General features: G+C 53.7%; 5 protein-coding genes across 5 annotated transcripts; 2 read left to right on the top strand and 3 right to left on the bottom strand.

The window, feature by feature from the left end:
* Nucleotides 1-714: 714 nt before the first annotated feature.
* BDP81DRAFT_220999 (uncharacterized protein) lies at nucleotides 715-2,734 on the bottom strand. Its single transcript, XM_060582797.1, has 3 exons — nucleotides 2,724-2,734; nucleotides 1,474-2,656; nucleotides 715-1,407 (listed from the first exon to the last, which is right to left on the bottom strand). Exons 2-3 carry the CDS (start codon nucleotides 2,532-2,534, stop codon nucleotides 789-791), a joined length of 1,680 nt encoding a protein of 559 aa, XP_060445842.1. The 5' UTR covers nucleotides 2,535-2,656; nucleotides 2,724-2,734; the 3' UTR covers nucleotides 715-788.
* Nucleotides 2,735-7,599: 4,865 nt separating this feature from the next.
* On the bottom strand, nucleotides 7,600-9,806 carry BDP81DRAFT_406153 (uncharacterized protein; the record flags this gene model as incomplete). The annotated part of the gene is made up of 6 exons (XM_060588964.1): nucleotides 9,314-9,806; nucleotides 8,938-9,161; nucleotides 8,830-8,887; nucleotides 8,559-8,778; nucleotides 8,385-8,503; nucleotides 7,600-8,326 (listed from the first exon to the last, which is right to left on the bottom strand). Exons 1-6 carry the CDS (start codon nucleotides 9,418-9,420, stop codon nucleotides 7,600-7,602), a joined length of 1,455 nt encoding a protein of 484 aa, XP_060445841.1. The 5' UTR covers nucleotides 9,421-9,806.
* A 224-nt stretch (nucleotides 9,807-10,030) lies between these two features.
* Nucleotides 10,031-11,193, bottom strand: BDP81DRAFT_220839 (uncharacterized protein). Its single transcript, XM_060582795.1, has 2 exons — nucleotides 10,291-11,193; nucleotides 10,031-10,225 (listed from the first exon to the last, which is right to left on the bottom strand). The coding sequence occupies exons 1-2, from the start codon at nucleotides 10,980-10,982 to the stop codon at nucleotides 10,153-10,155; spliced, it is 765 nt and encodes a 254-aa protein (XP_060445840.1). The 5' UTR covers nucleotides 10,983-11,193; the 3' UTR covers nucleotides 10,031-10,152.
* Nucleotides 11,194-12,475, top strand: BDP81DRAFT_220848 (uncharacterized protein). The gene has a single exon (XM_060582796.1). The coding sequence runs from the start codon at nucleotides 11,405-11,407 to the stop codon at nucleotides 12,146-12,148; it is 744 nt and encodes a 247-aa protein (XP_060445839.1). The 5' UTR covers nucleotides 11,194-11,404; the 3' UTR covers nucleotides 12,149-12,475.
* Nucleotides 12,476-13,158: 683 nt separating this feature from the next.
* On the top strand, nucleotides 13,159-14,303 carry BDP81DRAFT_319033 (uncharacterized protein; the record flags this gene model as incomplete). The annotated part of the gene is made up of 3 exons (XM_060584407.1): nucleotides 13,159-13,226; nucleotides 13,289-13,354; nucleotides 13,427-14,303. 3 exons carry the CDS (start codon nucleotides 13,159-13,161, stop codon nucleotides 14,301-14,303), a joined length of 1,011 nt encoding a protein of 336 aa, XP_060445838.1.
* Between the last annotated feature and the right edge of the window lie 2,770 nt (nucleotides 14,304-17,073).

Here is a 17,073-nt window from a genome sequence, read left to right as displayed (position 1 = left end):
TGTCAGTCACCGAAACATTCCTCTCCAGCTCTTACCATTTCGCTCTTCTTCAGAATGGCAGGCCAGGGACAAGGTCGTACTTCAGTCAATGCAAATCCACGAGGGGCACAAGGAGTTCTGCGCCATTTTTCTTTCATTTTTAAGCTATTTCCCTTGTTTCGTCTCTTATATACTCAAATAATCTAATTCCAGTTGCTGTTGGTCCATTTCGAGTCTGTAACTTGCCACATTTGTGGCGGAGCCTCGCGCTGTGAGGGCTTTCTCCCAATTCCAGTTTCAAAAAAAAATAAAAAAAAAATACAAGTTCTGTTGTGTGTCGAGCGTGAGCTCTTACATGTACCCTCTTCTAATAATCCCATCGTGCGTAAAATCAAAACAGTGTGCCTTCCCTTGCATCGCACTCCCTCCATCTGACCGCGGCGCGGCCTTCGCTAGAGCGCATTTACTGGCTCTTGAGTACTCCTTGCGGTGTATCCGTTGGCTTCAATCCTGGGTATCCGTTGCCGGGCGGCAAAAAGTATCCATCCGGAGGTGTGGATATATCCAGTGTGAGAGAAGTTCATTGCGACACGAGGGACTCGTGATAGCGTGATGGTTTCCTCAGCGACGTACAACGTCCACAATTTAGAGGATCGAGTTGTAGTCGAACATGCCCGATGCGCTTGCATTCGGAGCTGATAGCATTCTGTGACTGGCATAGTCAAGTTCTGCAAGTAATGACCGGTCAGTGGGAAGTCTTTTTTATCGACGGTGTATAGTGGGCTTTTACGGACCAAAAGTAGGTTTGTTCATCCGGCGTGGACGTAGTTGCGGTGGAAGGGCACCTTGGAATCCATGGGTTGAACGGTGTTCAAGTCGTGTCCGATCTTGCCCATGGCGGACAGCAGGTTGTGGGCGTCCTTGATGAGCTGCGAGTTCTTCATGTCCTCGGGTTGGTTGAGGTCACGAACGATGTTCTCCAGAGCCTGGCGGTGGGACATCCACTCCTCGATAAGGGGTTTGGAGGAGAGCTCCTCCTTAACAGCAGCCTCCACGACGGCCGCCTTGGCAGTGACCTTGCGGGAGGGTGGTGCGGGTCCGACGACGGCAGCCTTGGGCGCATCCTTGCGCTTGCGGCCCTTGGAGCTCTGCTGGCTGTTGCTGATGCTGGTAGGGGATCCGGGAACACCGTTGTCATTGTGAACACGGCGCATGTGGTCCTTCAGGTTCCATTGGCGCGGGAATCCATTGCCAGGCATGGCACGGTCGCATCCCTCATAGGAGCACAGGAATGGCTTGTCGCCGTGGCCGTGCATAGCGTGAGCCTCACGCTCATGGCGAAGCAGGCAGGCAGTGGAGGAGAAGCGGGCGTTCTCGCAAGAGTCAATCTTGCAGCGGTAGGGCTTCAAGTGGGAGTCCACGAACTTGCTGCGAGAGGAAGGGAGGGTTAGTCACGGGGGACGGAGTCCGGGGCGAGTATAAAAGGCGACTTACTCGTAGTTGCACTTGAGCTTCTCGGGCTTGTGGTTGCAGCTGCTTTCTCCTTCCCATGGGCAGTGGAACAAGCCATCGGCTTGCGGGGTCGCATTCTTGTACAAAGGGTGATCCCGGGCGGTGTCACCCTCATTGGTAGGCCGGCGGCTGGGGAAAGCAGGGGGCAGTGCGGCATCGCCGACAATGGTGAGGACGCTTCCAGCGAGCTCGTCGCTCATGAACTTCCCGTTGGCGCTGTACAAGAGTGTCTCGTCAGAGGCTGACTCTAGGCTAGAGCAGCTGATCTGAGGAACATACCTTGGAGACTGGCTTTGAATAATGGGGGAGACGTGCTCCGAGTGTGACGGCGAAGACATGAGGGGGGCGGACAGCCACGAATCCTCGGTGCTTCCGGCCGGCGAAGACAGGTGCGACTCTGACGGGCTGAAAGAGTTCCAGGAGGCAGAAGGAGAGTGAGCACACAGGCTCGAGTCCGGGTCAAGCTGCATCTGAGCAGGCACAACGTGCATGTTCAGCTCGCCTGAGGGCAGGCCATCGGGCATCATGCCGAGCTCCATAGAGTTAAACCATTGGGACGAGACGGCGCTCGTATCCGTGTCCAGGAAGTAGGGGTTCACGTCCATCATTCGGGCGCTGGGCTGAGGTCCGTAGACCGTAGCATTACCTGAGAGGTCCATGGAGGACAGCTGAGCAGATACTTGAGCTGACGCGGCAGCAGAAATTCTGGGTCGTGCCTTGGGAGATGTGACCTTGGAAATCCGGTGCTTGCGGCTTCCGGCTGAGCTGCGCGAAGTTCCTCTCCGCATGGGCTCGCCACCAACAGCTGCGGGAGCAGTCCACTTGCTCTGCAGATCCTCGGTAGTTTGGCCCTGTCCTCTGGGCGTGATGTGGCCATCAACTTGGAAAGAGTAGTCCTCGGAGTCTCCCGGGTGGGCAGATCCGTTGTCTGAGAAGTCTTGAAAGTTCTGTGCACCTTCTCCTGTCGTTTCCCACGAACCACCACTCAAGGGGTCCGATGGTCCTGTTTGAGAAGAAAAGGAAAACATTCCTGAGGGCACCATTTGTGCGTGGAAGAAGCTGTAATCGCTGAAAAGGGGGGTTAGTGTGCTGTTTCTCCACTATTCATGTGTGCAATGCAAAACAAGTAAACAAGAAAACATCTCAGCATGGCACAACTTTGTTCCTGTAGGGCAAGCATGTTAGCAAACAGGCCTTTTGCCTCACAGGTTCGGAATTATGAGTTGACAGACCAAGCGAGCGCAGATCAAAAAGGATCTTGCCAGGAGAAAGTCCAGTGGGGAAAAGGTGTCGATGTTCCAGTATAGATCCGCGGTTCAGAGAAATGAAGCTCCAGGTTCGTAATACATGTAGAGACGGTTCGAAGATCCTTCAGAGTCAACAGTCGAGAAGAACGAAAGTCCTGGAGTGCGCAATCGGTGTTGTGTTGATGTGGTCTCGGAGCCATGGGCAAGTTATCCTCGGAGATGATGGTGTCTGACTAATGGGTACGAGGCGTGAGTTGAATAGTGTTGGGTCCTTGGATAAGACAAGACCAGATGCGTTGGCGAAGAGTTTCCAGAAGGCAGCGTAATAGTAGTCCCGTCCATCAGGATGTACTGCTGTGAGACAGACCAGGTAATCTTGAGTCGAAGCAGTGGATCGAAGCAAACGGAATTCCATGAACAGAGAGAACAGACGAAGCTTGACACGTGCTGGGGCGCACTGTGACAATCCAGATTCCATTTTTCGAATAGGTAGGTAGGTTATTGCCAGTGCAAAAGCCTGAATTAAGGCAGCAACGGAGCAGTAAAACCGGGTTGTCCATTGTCGTGTCAAGTAGGTATGCAGTGAAGTCCATCCAAATGCGAAGCTGGGCAGCCTCTACGCCTCGGTCGAGACATCCATGAGTTCCAGTAGATCATATCCTTGAGAATCCTTTGGCATGAGGTGGCCAGGCAGTGTCCAGGTGTCTTTGGTGCGAAGTAATCCCAGTGTGGAGTCCAAGTTGCTGCTTGTCTCAGGTTTGCTCTTGTCGGGCAGTACTCACCGTGAGAAGAAATATAGTATCAGATAATGTTGATGACCGTGTCTGGCGCGACAGGCAAGAGGCTAGGCCTCTGCACGACGGTCTCCTGGGTCCAGTGGAAAGAAAGAATGTCCTCGGCAATGTTTCCATGATGGTCAAGTGTCCTGGCAGATAAAAGTCCGGAAGAATAGTCCATGGGTCGATGTGTCCTTTGTTTGAGGGCCTCCGTGGCCGGAAAGATCTGGTTGGTAGACGCGAAGAAACTGTACATGAAGCTTGCGATACATGATTCAAAAAGACGACGGACCACCCTGGGAACAGAATAAGAAAAGACAATACCTAGAAGGTGTGTGGACGTCGTCCAAATCAAGAGAAGTGTAGCCAGGCATATCCGGGCGCGGAACAACAAGGGCAGTCATTGATTCCTCGGGTCGCGTATTCATGCAAGTCCAGGGCAATGTAGTTCAACTCGGTTGAGTTGTGTCGTGTGAAGATACCAAAGAAAAGAGCAAACACAGCGGATCACTTGTTTGCGGCGTTCCTTTGGAATGCTTTTGTCGAGATGGTGTCGAGTAGGATAATCCTTGGGTGGCAAGATGCGGAAGATCTTTTTTGACCTTCTTAGTTCAGGTTGACCGTTTGTGCGAGGGCTGGAGGGATGTAGGCGGGTAGAAGAAGACAGTATTGGCGCTTGTTGGGTTGCCAGAGATCAGCGATGCAGAATGCAGAAGAAGTTGGGTAGGAATGAGGTTGCGGGTTGGGCTGAAAGAATAAGAAGAGAAACAGACGTTGGGCAGGGACAGAGGGGGTCAGCGGGTTTTAATGTTGCGGGACGAAGCCATGTCTCTGCTGGCATTTGCACAAACGAGCGAACGAGATGAGGTCTGTGAGGGGGGGCATCCAAGGGGCTGCGGGCATGGCAGACTCGGGAGGGGAGGATTGGGGGTGGAGCTGTCTACCACGTCGACATGCGTGGCCACCCCTGCCCATGTTCTGCTGGCCAGAGACAACCCCTGTTCCGAAGCATTGGCGCCCTTGATTCTGCAGATGGATGCTAGCTAGGCCAAGGCAATAGCAATCACATCTTGGAATATCTTGTCCACCACTCATTTCCAAGCCCATCCAGTCTCATCTCTCTATCTTGTGTCGTGTGCAGCTGCTGGCCAGAGTGTCTGGACTCCTGGCGGCATCATCTTCTCAGCTTCTGCCAAATGGATGGGATGCCGGCCGGCTGCCTTGGAAACAACAGTACATGCGTCGTCCACCGCCGAATCGCCGACCTTGTCGTATCCAATATGTGATGTGCCGTGGTGTTGGCCGTCACAGAAAGACCGCAGGTCAACTCGAGCTAATACACAGCGCTAGCCAGCTGGCCTCATTCAGTCTGCGCCTGTCATAGGCCCGTTCCGAGCGAGGTTGGCGGTGACTGGTCTTGCTTCCTTGATTTTCTTGACTTGGACTTGGGTCCCGGGTGGATACTGACAATGTTCCCAGCCTATCGCGATGCCAGTATTTCGTCCGCCGCGGCAGCATGGAGGGATCATGGCTGCAGTACCAACACATCCGTGCAGAAACCTCGAGCGTCCTGGTGGTAGAAGAGCAGGCCAGAAGACGCAGAGAAAAGAAACAAGGCTGCCCAGCTTGTCGACTCGCAGCGGGTTGATGCTTGCTTTCCCCGACCCTTCATCTTCCCATCCCTCCGCACCATGCGCGGAACTTGCTCGTCCCAACCATCAAAAATGTTGCTCGCGTTCCGGCTGTTCCTTGACCTTCCCCCTTTTTCTCCTCCTCGCACAGACGTGAAAGCCTCCCGTAACCCGTTTCCAGTAGGCGTCTCGAGCATCAAAGTCATGGCGCCATCTTGAACCAATGTTTTGATGCGCATCAATCGACGCCCGCCGAGGTGGCATCGATACCGCCGGCTGCCAGAAGAGGCCAGGCGAAGAGAATGAGAGAGAGGGGGTAAAAAAAAAAAAAAGACGCACACAACAGGCAGACAAGCGTAGTCTGCGTAGCACCACAGCCGAGCGGGAACTGCGGAAGGCCGGACTGTCAGCCCGTCTGTCCGTCAACCTCGTGTTACTCTATCTCCTGGTCGTTGGCTGCTTCATTGGTGTAGGCATGCCGCCGGCTCACGCGTCGATGAAGCAGAGGCCATGGTTGGCGGGCCGCAATAGCTGACACACACCGGCCGACAGTCTCCGTCTCAACTTGCACAATCCGCCAGCAGCTATTTTGGCGTGTTCGATGCTCACTGGCTAGGGTCGCCGTCGGTCGGCCACACACCACAAGCAACGACGCAGCGCATCACGCCCGCAAGACACATAAACGCGCTTCGCGATGTAGTTGTTCGGTGTCTACCAGCTGGCCTGCTTCTGGCGGAAGCGGTCCACGCCAACCATTTGCGACTCCTTTGATGATGCTGCATTGTGATGCATGAGTAACGTGCAGCGCGTGGCCTTGTGATCGCTTGACAACATGGTCCAACTTGTCATGCTGGTCGTATCATGAAGCGCAGCGGCAGCGACAGCGACATGTTGATTGAGTAACTTGATGCGATCCACAAGCGTTCGACTCGACCACCAGCAATCGCTCCACGTCGTCTCTTGCTTCGTTCTCCGAATTCCCGTCGAGCTTGCATAGAGCAGTCCAACTTCCTAGACCCACCTCGGTCTAGTTTGATGCCGACGAGCTGGATATTGGGAAGCCGGTGGTCTTGACTTTGAGGCCAGCATGAGGTTGAGACGCGGGGAACCACTCGCGTGTGGCAGTTCAAGGCAGTTTAATGCGAGATGGCTGATGAGCTGAAGTTAACACGGAATACGGGACGAGGGGAAGGCGAGAGACGTGAGACGGAGGCGCCCGTTGTCGAGCGGAGAGCATTGACGATGGGATGGGATGGGAAAAGACCTTGGCGATGGACGCAGACGACGAGACGTTGATGTCGAAGTCGAGATCGAGGATGAGTGCAAGGTTCTTGCCTTCTGTTCCAGACTCTCAGATGGAGTTTCTTAGGTAAGCCATGGAGTATTGGAGTATTGGAGCAACAAAGACTAGACCTCCGACAGCATTGGGGAAGCCACGATGCGCCAAGCGGAAACAGCGTTGTCTGGTTCCAGAATCGCCTACAACGTCCCGTTACTAGAACAAACAACGGCATCTTGACGCAAGCCACCCGCAGCCTCAGACCAGCGCCATCACCTGCCGCCTTTCGACCGATCTAAGCACATTGTTTGTCTAATTACTTACAATTAATAGCTACCTCATGTTGGAGACAACAGTTGGTCGATTGAAACACCCTTTCCCAAACACCTTTCCTCCTGTCAGCATCCCACGACCATTCTGCATCACAGACATGCTGACTCTTGCACGTGATTATCCTTCGACATTCAAGCATGACGATCAATACACATCCAGTATCCACTGCTGACCCATCCGTGCCGACAGAGTTCCAACCTCCCGTTCGGCATCTTCCATTCCCCATCGAGCCCGGTCACAGGTGGAATCCCTTTTACTCTGCTCATCCTTGTCATCCTTTCCACACCATTGAACTCTGTTACGCTCGTCCCTCGGTAGATGCTGCCGAGTCGAAATCCCCCTTTAACACAGCGTGAGGCAATTGGCAATCATGGCGATCTTGCCCCCGCGGCCTCGCCGCCGTCGCCGTCACGAACCGGAAATCAAGAGATACCCGTCGGTGGATCTTTCTTCAGCTGCTAGTTTTTCACTGTGAGAAAAAAAAAAAATCAAGTTTCGGATATGAAGTCGCCCGTCTGCGCTACGACAAATTGGGAGTCGCAGCGCATCATCCCCTACCTAAAACGCCGATCTAAATCTCGGTGTGCCAGCTTTCTGACTCAAGCAAGGGCCGCCAGGTCACCGAAAACTTGACACCGGATCTCGACAAAACGTTGCTCCGGTATGCACTCGGTGATGTCGTGCCCTCATATACAAACATATATCTACGCATTTCCAGCCTCCGCATGACGCATGTATCTCGGCCGTCGAAACGCTGCTGCTGATTGGAGGACAAAGAACATGCCGATTCGGAAGCTGGGATATCTTCTAGCCGTGTTAACATCAACTTTCAGCCACTCCCGTCACGTCGTCAAGTCCAACTCGCGTACGCGACTCGCAGAGCTCTGGCGATGCAAGACAGCTGCTTCCCAAATGCCTTGTAGTCTGCCCTCAGCATCTGAGCCTTCGGTCCAGGCGACATCCGCCAGTACTGTCTTCGCGTCGTGCCAGCTCTTGAGCTGCAATACGTCGCTAGCCAGGCTCAGTTTCGCAGCATACAACTCCCTCCACCTCGCAAGTTGTTCTCTGCCTGTTGCGGTAATTGGTCTACCCGTGTAAGCCACAGCTGCTCCGAACAGGACACTCCATAACCAAAGGCTGCGACCGAAATTCCCGGCAATCATTTCCTCCTCCTTGTCGCAGACATCGTCAATGAGTTGTTCCAGCAGCCACACGGTCAGAACGCAATCCATTTTGCTGTCGTTGACCGCCATGACGAGGTAGAAAAAGGTGGCAATATAGCTCGCCCTGCTGCTCTTTGCGTCGCCGTTCAGCATCGTCGCTATGTTGCGCTCTGGGTCGAATCCACGAGAAAGCTCCCAGTTTAGGTTTTTGGTGTAGTCCTGCCAGAGCCTGTCTGTGGGCGTCTCGTCGCCTTCCCACCAACCGTATCTCGGTGCTTGCCGCGGCGGGAGACTTTCCATATCCCACAGTGACGTGAACAGCAAGGCGATGATGCTGGGCTGGAAATCAGCACTGATGGCGTCGTGAATCACGTTTACTTCGCCTAGACGTAGGCGATCGCCAGCCCTGTCAAAGCTTTTGTTAACAGACCCGTACTACACACTATCCGACAGATTCCACTCACATCTGTAGCATCTGTTGTGCCAGATTCGATCTCATCAAGTTGTAGCCGTTCTTCCTGAGAGTTAATCTGTGAAGACCGCGGAGATGCTTCGAGGAAGCATCCAAGTCCCCGACCGCTCCCTGCATATGCCATCAGCATGCAAAACGCTATTATGAGGACGGCAAGGTTCCTTACCTCAGTGAGTGCCAGGCTGGCTATAGCAAAGATGGCTGTATCGCTGACATCATCCTCAGACTCGGAGAGTTGATGCTTTGCAAACTCATAGGCGGCTGCCTTGTGATAGAGAAATGGCACCTTGACGTGTTCAAGGGATCCAGTGACCCAGGCCCACTGGCAAGCCGCAACGACGAGACAGCCGTGAAGCAGTCCCGGGTGCAGAAGTGTTCTTTGCACGCTTTCTGACGTTAGCCCGGGTGGTGTCCTAGGATGGAAAACGAAGCCATACCTGCATAGGTTCTGTCCCCTTTCTACTGGAGTCTGACCTCTGACGTAAAAGGCGGTGACTGAACTTGGTGTCAGTCAAGTGATCTGAAGAGCAAAGAAGGCTGCTTACACTGGTGCCAGAGCCATTGTGACATTGCCGACATCTGGTAGTCGCATGAGAAGCCGGCAAATGGCTGGTTTGAAACGACATTGGTAATGATGGAGGCTTCCTCGGCCGGGACGACGGTTGGCTCGGACCCAGAGCGGGACTCGGAAAGGGATTCTGATCGAGACTCTTCGGCAGGGTCTACTTCAGGGTATACGCAGTCCTTGCCAGTCTGCAGACAATTCGTGCTGAAGCCAATGTTAGGTAATCATTCGACAGAAGGAACGGGCTGTCTATTGGTCCTCCACGGGCAGGACCTCCAATATGACAAGAGGCAGTCGAGGGGCATGAGCTTTCTCAAGGGAGGCATCGGCAGGGAAGACGAGGGAGGGACGCATACCACAAAGGCTTCCGCTCATCGCATCGTACATGACGCTGCTTACACGTCGAACAACCGTTCTTGCTGCGACGGTGGAATTTGCGTATCCGGTTCTTGGGCGGTGCCATGTCAACTCAATCTACCTATTATCAATGATTCTCCACACAATCCTGGGGCTTGAGGCGGCGCCGATTGATCATGCTTGGTGGGAACTGCGGCTATGCGGACCAGAGCGAGATTGATCTTGCAGTTGCATGAGATCCTGGGGAAGGCTCTGGACAAGAAGGGGACGACATAGAATTGGCAGCTAGGAAGTTGAAGGCAAGGGAAGAGATACAGGTGGTTAGCGAGTTAGCAATCTGTGTTTCCCTCATGTTTAATCAGCCTCCTGAACTTGACGAAAACGTTGCTGATGTTGATGATGATTGGCGTAAGCGATCAGGTGGAAGTTGCTACACGAAAGGTGCATAAGAATTTGACCAATAGGAAATAAAGGATGTCATTTGGTGGGTCGAGAAAATATCCGGTGCAGCCCCGCCAAGCCCCTCGGTTCCAAGTCCACCCTGCCGTTGTTTCTCCGGCCACCGAGTACCTTAGCTGCTTAGGAAGCTACCTTAAGGTTAGGTTAGGTAAGATAGGTAGGTTGTGCTTGAGGTAAGAGCCCGAAGAGGAAGGGCCGGACCTGAAGGATGGAACCTGCTTGAATGGAATAACGGCATCCGGAATGGCAAGCGCCGACAGGTCTCGTGGGTTCTTACTCCTCACAACTATCAGGCAACACATCTTGACCTCAGGTTGACAATGTGCTCAACGGTCAATTTTACACTGCCTCCCGCCCAACATCTATCTCATTGAAAGAATCATACAGACAAACAGAATATTCCAGAACTCAATCCATCCTGCGCCAAGCAAGGCATAAACCAATCTTCCATCCTAAAGTGTCGTCTTTAGCGTCGAGCATCAACCCTGTCATCCATCGAATCATACTCACAACCTACCTTAACCAAGCTGGTGTTGCTCCAAGGCCAACACCGAACATTCGAAAATGCTTACATGGCCGGATCCTTCCATCGGTGCGACCGTGGCAATCGTGGCAGAACTGAGCCGACCAGGAACCCGCGACGGGTCTCTCGATTGAACTCGATCTCGAGCCGTTATCCCGGACAACGGGGTAGAAGCATCGACCCGACGAAGCGAAGACGCATTGACAACTCGGTGGAAGTGGCCGGTCATGCCCCTCCGAATCGCCAGATTTTAAGTGGGACACACCGGTTGTGATTTCGGCCATGTCATGCGCATTTCGCTCCGCCATGCGCAACATCCCGGCCTTCTCAATGCCCGGAAACATGGGGAGCCCAAGATTCTTTGCTCCTTTGTTTCGGCCAACTCTCAACGGTCTGCTCCTCTCCAAAAAAGACGTCGTCTCAATGAGGCATACGAAACAACACAGCAAACCCCCCCACCCACACTGTATCAATGCGCTACGGAGTGCTGGAACGACAAATGTCGACGCGGGCAGATTGACGAGGCTCCCCCCAGATCTCACAGCATGTACGGAGTACGGAGCATACATGGCACGAGATGGATCCGTAGTCGTTGTCGCTAGTACACACAGATCACTGTCAAAAGTGACAGCAGCTCGATACGTTTGTGACCAAAATGGCAACAAAAAACAACCAACGTCATCCATCTCAAATTTTTTATTTTTTTTGGCGATTTGATCGTCCCGCTGTATCCCCGCATCCACGAGGCGCCGCCTGACAGCTCATCAATAGACGAAATAGCCAGTTCTGCCCCCCTCCTCCTCCACTCGGCAAATTTTGGCTCGTTTCGACTGCTTTTGAGTGTCACTGCACCTCGAGATCGACCATCCTGTCTAGGGCACATCATGCACAGAGATTGCGGCGATCGTCCGACCATCACTGCTCGCCCTTGGCTTCGGGACAGTCGAGTTCGAATCGTTGAGGTTATCGACAAACTACCCAGGATACTGGGGTTAACCGAGGCGCACGTCATCCCGCCTGATTGGCGATGGGCTAGTCACCCGCAGCCAGCCGAACAACCAGCCTTGAAGACTCTGGGGTGCACACCATTGGCTCAGGCGGGACCCAGATGCTTCCACCTAAATCTTGTCCAGCCCCAGCAACATCTTCCTGGATCCATGAGCCTTCCCTGCTTCAATATCGCCGTGACCAGCTTCACATTTCGCTACATCCAGATCACACATCTCATTCGTCCATTCCGCGAATCATTGAGGCTCCAAAGGTCACCGATCCGGCCATTGCCATGCTAGAGCTGAGTAGCAGAAGCCCCCGGAAGTCAGCGGAGCAAGGCGCCCACGATTGTGACAACGAAGAAGGTCTGCCAACGCTTTGCATGATTGGCCAACTGGCAATAGTCGGTCGACCCCTTCCGAGCAATGCCACTCTTGGGGTACTCGATGGAGGGTTGCTGATTCAACGATGCACAAAAGCAACTTCGACTTACCAGGTGGGCATCAAGGCATGGTTGGGCACGCACATTTCGCACGTAGCGCGCGTCCCCTCATCGTATCGGCCGTCGGTGTTTGCTTGTCCAATTTGTGCCCAACCCGGCCTGTTGTCACCGCTTCTTCTCCCGCTAGGTACAACCCTGCACAAATCATCCCATCCGGTACCGAAAAGCTACTCCGACCTTTCGGGCAACAATCCTCCAGCCCAGCAAAGGAAAAGTTTCTGTCACAGCCCAATCGGTGCCCTACTCTACACAACTGGCTCCGTCCTCCGTCAGGAGTTGGCACGTCCAATGGCTTCCACGCGTGAGCCTACACAGGCCGGCCATAAGATTTGTCTTCCTTCTGGGGTCTTCCTTGACTGAGGGGCCAACTGTCAAAAAATTCGACCTGGCATCGCGCGAAAACAGAGGGGGAAAGCACCAGCACCAGCAATCAAAGGGCACGCTGATCTCGCGTGTCGTGCCCACGATCCACGCCGCGTACCAGGCTCGACAAGCTAGGGATGGATGCCAACTTGTCCTGGGGCGCCCACCGTCGACCAATCTATTCCAGGACGCCCGACAGATGAACCTTCTGGACTATAGCGCTTGGCAGTCACGTATCCTCCAGCCCATGCGGCAGCCGTCCCGCTTGAAACCAGAGACGTCTCCATGGTGTTGGTCATTGGGGCGAATGCAAATCTTTACTCGAGTCTCGCCGGCCTGCGTCTGTCCTGGTCCCTGTCCTCCCTTCGCCTCGACTTCCCAGCGGACCACATCTTTCTGCTGTCTTGACCGGGATCAACCATTGTCGCCGCTCCAGTACAACGCCCCACGAGGAAGGACATCGCAAGCAGACATAAATGCCTCCATTCCGAACTTAATCATCCACTGTCAGGATCCTGCCCGCTCCCCCATCCTCGTCCATCCCAGGAGCTTGTTGGTTTCTTCTTTCCCGTTTTGCGCCAGCAAGATCAGACATCTCCCACTAACCCCCTAGTGTCTTTCACGTCAAGCCGTTCCCGATCATCTTATAAGTCATTTAAGGTGTCTTCGTGGAGACGGGTCGTTTCTTGGACCGATCACCTGCTTCCCCCCCATCACGCACACCGCCCTTGCAACGACCCGGAGTTCTTCAAGGGTCCCATCCTGGAACAAGACCATTTTTGTTATCGTGGATTCCCTTGTGTTTGAGGAGACAACTTGCCGCATTTTCCCAGGAATACTTGGCCGAAGATCACAGCCCAAAGGACCCTTTTTGGACACCCAGGGCTGACCTGCCCGCCCAAGGACTATTCATATTTCACGTGGCTTCCATCTCTGGACACTTTGGAAACCTCCAAAGATTTTGCTGCCTGATTTCTTTTCTCTCTACCGTTATGCCCCCGGAAGATATGGCCCAGCCGGATTTTGCCTACAGACCATCAGCCATGTCCAACGGACCGTGGAACTCGACGCGGAGGTACGGACCGCTCTCCTTATTTCCAAAAAGCCCGAGGAGGGGTGACTGACCGTTGAGAAAAGTTCAATGTACAACGATACATTCCCGCCCGCCGGAGGATTTGATACCAACTACTATCGTTCATCGAGGTAAGAACCAGACGTCATTATTCATGATGTTTTCCCACAAAGGAGCAAACGAGTAACACCATCCCTTTCAAGCGTGTCCACGTACTCGCCAGGAGCTAGTAACTACAATTTGCCGATCGGGACCAACCCCCATGCTGTTGCCGCTGCCGCCGCTCCGGCGTACGGATCGCGCCCAGCCTCTGGCACATACGGCACCAGTGGTGCCGCCGGCTATGGGTCGTACAAGAGTACGAACTCTCAATCATGGGATCACCAGGAAAGATACTCCCCGACGGACTCGGTCGACGACATTATTGCATCTCCGAACCTTTCTGATTATTCCCTCGAGAACGGGGCCGGCGCCACTCCCCCGAGTAAGAGCAAGGTGAATGGCAAGGGTCGGCCACAACGTCGACCTTCTAACCGCGACGAATTCGACGGCCCGCATCAGTTTCTCGCTCGCCCACCGCCAGAATACATTGCCATGCAAGAACGCGAACTGCCCCATCTCCCCACCAACCTCCACGTTCAAGAACAGGACTTGGTCCTTACCCAAGTCAACGACAGGCTCTCGCAGTGTGCGTATGACTTTGTGGCTAAATACCAGTTCCCTATTCCTTTGACACAGGATATGCGACCTGTTGAGCGACCTCAGGACCGGGAATGGACAGAATGGGTCTACCTCTTGAAGCGTCTGGCGACGAAGCGCCGCATCCCCGCGCGAGTACTTTACAACGGCCAGATTAAACAGTTTGTCACGATTCTCGAGAATTCACTGGAAATGCGACACGCGGCCAAGCACCAGAGTCGCCCATTAAAGGACGACCGCAACATTTTACAGCTCATTTCGGCGGGCATCCAGGTAGCCAAGATCCTCAAGGACGCGAGCGCCATGGACTACCTCGACCGACTATACGTTTCTACGGAGAAGCAAATTCAGGATCGCGCTGCACAGCGGTTCAGAAGCTAGTCTGCTCGCATGCTTCCTCCTACTACATACTCGCCCAGGCCGAAGTCGACAACCTCGTCGTGCGTAGCGAACCACGGCGAGCGTTTCGAAGCTGTCGGCCAACGTGGCACTTTGTTTACGACATTTTACGGACCTTACGAACTGAAAGTTATTGCAGAAGGGCGGAATCCACCTCGTTCTTTAGAAGAAGAAAAAGAAGAGAGTAGATGACTCCTTGATACGGAATCGGGACGTCAACAGGACGACAGCCCCCCCCCCCTCCAAAGGCACGACGCAGGAACACACCCACAGGCTCTAGCTTAGCTAAACGCTCCACCTCTCGGCAAAGCGAGTTGCGTCTTGTTTGTTTTTTATTTGATTTTTGTACGAGAAATGGTAATGGCTCTCCATCGTGGGCAGAAAACCTCTTTTTTTTTCTTTTTTTTCTTTTCTTCTGCGGCTCCCAGGGACACTCGACTGAATTGCCTCTTACTACACACGCACACGACACATACCTTTACTTGGCCCTTTTCGAATTGGTTTCGCAAGCGAAACGGGGCATGAGCATACTACGGGGAAAGCGGTGGGCGCTACAGGTTCATCAGGAAAGGGCGGAAACCTCTTTGTACATTGGTACTGTTATTTTGGTGGTTGTGCTATTCGTTTCTGCACTGCCACGGAGTGGTTTAGGGGCCTGGAGTTGTTTTCAACGGGGTGACATCTTTTTGACAGACACCCTTCACTTACACTGGGCTACCGGATGGCTGTTTTAACGCACGTCTTTTTTCCGCGCTTGTGCGTATTGTCTCTGTTTGTGTGTGGTTCACGAGAGAGCAATTTGGACATATCCCTACTATACTATTGTTGTTTTCTCTTCTCTACTCACTTGGTTTGGGCGGCTTAGATGAGCCTTTGGCAGTTTGATATCCCATAGTAGCCCGTGGCTGGGCGCGCTCTCTCAGCGCCAAGAATCTACGCAGTGTTCTTCAGATGTGCCGGTATCCAGTTCGTAAACGTCATGACTTGAGGCGCTCTGTTCGTCGCACGGCTCCTGACTCTTCTGCCACCAAGTGGGGGGCGCTGGTGCTCTCGCCTTCCCTGCGCATGTTCCAGGAGCCAAAGCTACTCCGTACGCCATCTGGCTTGTCAAACCCGGCATGATAGCAGGAACCGCAGGAAAGGCGTGGTAGGAACCCAAGTATCCGTCGGCTCTGCCCCTATCCTATCGGTGCGACTTCGTTACCCCCCACACCTGGCGGCGCTTGGGTTGGGCTGAAATGAACGGTGATCATCAGCCGATGGGGTTCCTGCTTGCGTGCCTGACAGGGTGACTTGGGCGGGAAGGACCACCAAGGGCCATCACCGGCGATCGATGGAGGTATCCTACACTATCATTAGGCAAAGAACAGGGAACGCAAACCGTGAAACGACCCAGGGAGCTCTGTAAGTCAATGGGGAGACCGTTGTGTCGCATCCCGCCTGATAGGTCCCCCGGGGAAGAAGGGCCAGGGCCGGGGGGGGCGAAGTAGTGAAACCGAGGGGTAAGCAAGCTGTTGGAAAAGTGAGTTGAAGACGGATGGGAAAGAAGGGATGCGATCTGCGCGCCGCATAGAATCCCGTCGGACTGCGCCGCGTGCCCCCCTTGACAACACGTCAAAGGCGAGCCAAGGAGCCGATGAATAGTATGACGTAGACTTACAGTTTCCGGTGATTGGTAGGGTTACATACACAAGCATGCAATGAGTTTGCTAGTGGGACTGGTGTGGTCGTGTTGAAGAATGACAAGCAAACCGGGACACATGGCAGACATGCCAAAAGACCACATCCTGGCTTGGGCTTTGTGTTGTTATCTTCTCCAGTTCTACCGCCCACATAACGGCGTCCGATTGACAGATTGCTGCAAAGAATAGAGTTCCCTATGTCTTGCTATCAGTGCGGATAAGGCATATTCCAGGGCGCGAACAGACAGGCTGATGCTAGGAAGGGCATAAAGACAAAGCCCATGAGCGCAGGAAAACAAGGATGCAAAAGGAGCGGAATTATGGAAGAACATTTGTGGCAGGTGCAGGTGGGTCACGTGAGGCAGCTCCTTCACATCTCGGAGCTGCCCCACCTACACCTTGCCCAGATATCCAGCCCAGCCAGCGCTCAGCTTTTCCCATGATCATCATCAGATCCAATACAGTAGTATTGCCTCCACAACATTAGAGCCCGGTAGAAGGTGGTTTCGAATCTTGGCTGACTAGAGAATCAATTAGCAGACCAGTGTGGCAGAACAAGGTTTGCTATGCTGAACGGGTGGTGTGCGGTCAAGGTTGTGGTGGTTTGGATGTTCTATCTTGGGGACTTTCTCCCACTACATCGAGTTGAAGTGGTGGGCAATCCAAGTAGATTGGGGGACGCAGTGAAAGAAGGGGGTTCGTCCAGGCACACGGCTCACTGGGTCTACCCGGGCAGAATTGGAACATGCTTCTGTCTGTGACGAGGGCGCTGTGCCAACTTCGGACTCGGGATCCTGAATCATTATTTCGAGGTGTGAGAGCTAGTTTCGTGTCGGGGTGGATCGAGGACAGCATAATCGACGATGCTATAGCCGGCCTGTTCTAGTTGGATATTCTGCCTTCAATTTCGCTAGTCATCAACGGGATCCCGAAAGAAACCGCCGGCCCTTGTGTAGTGTCGGACAAGCTGCCTAGAGGAGAAACGGAGCAGGCTAAGAATAACGGCAGGATGCCGACGGGAGCGGCATATAATCCGTGAAAAGCAGCCGTTTCTTCTTCTCCCCCTTGAG

The sequence above is a fragment of the Colletotrichum phormii genome (genome assembly GCF_030913505.1).
Source record: "Colletotrichum phormii strain CBS 102054 chromosome Unknown BDP81scaffold_9, whole genome shotgun sequence".
Taxonomy (NCBI): domain Eukaryota; kingdom Fungi; phylum Ascomycota; class Sordariomycetes; order Glomerellales; family Glomerellaceae; genus Colletotrichum; species Colletotrichum phormii.
The sequence above is the reverse complement of the archived record's forward strand: the minus strand, read 5'-3'. Positions and strand labels throughout refer to the sequence as shown.

Bases quoted from the DNA above. Each gene is read 5' to 3' on its own strand.
- BDP81DRAFT_220999 (XM_060582797.1), bottom strand. From the start codon at position 2,534: ATGGTGCCCTCAGGAATGTTTTCCTTTTCTTCTCAAACAGGACCATCG. The intron at 1,408-1,473 runs GTAAGTCGCCTT...TTCCTCTCGCAG, and splicing joins AAGCTCAAGTGCAACTACGA to CAAGTTCGTGGACTCCCACT.
- BDP81DRAFT_220839 (XM_060582795.1), bottom strand. From the start codon at position 10,982: ATGGATGACGTTGGTTGTTTTTTGTTGCCATTTTGGTCACAAACGTAT. The intron at 10,226-10,290 runs GTAGGTTGTGAG...ACGACACTTTAG, and splicing joins GCAACACCAGCTTGGTTAAG to GATGGAAGATTGGTTTATGC.
- BDP81DRAFT_220848 (XM_060582796.1), top strand. From the start codon at position 11,405: ATGCTTCCACCTAAATCTTGTCCAGCCCCAGCAACATCTTCCTGGATC.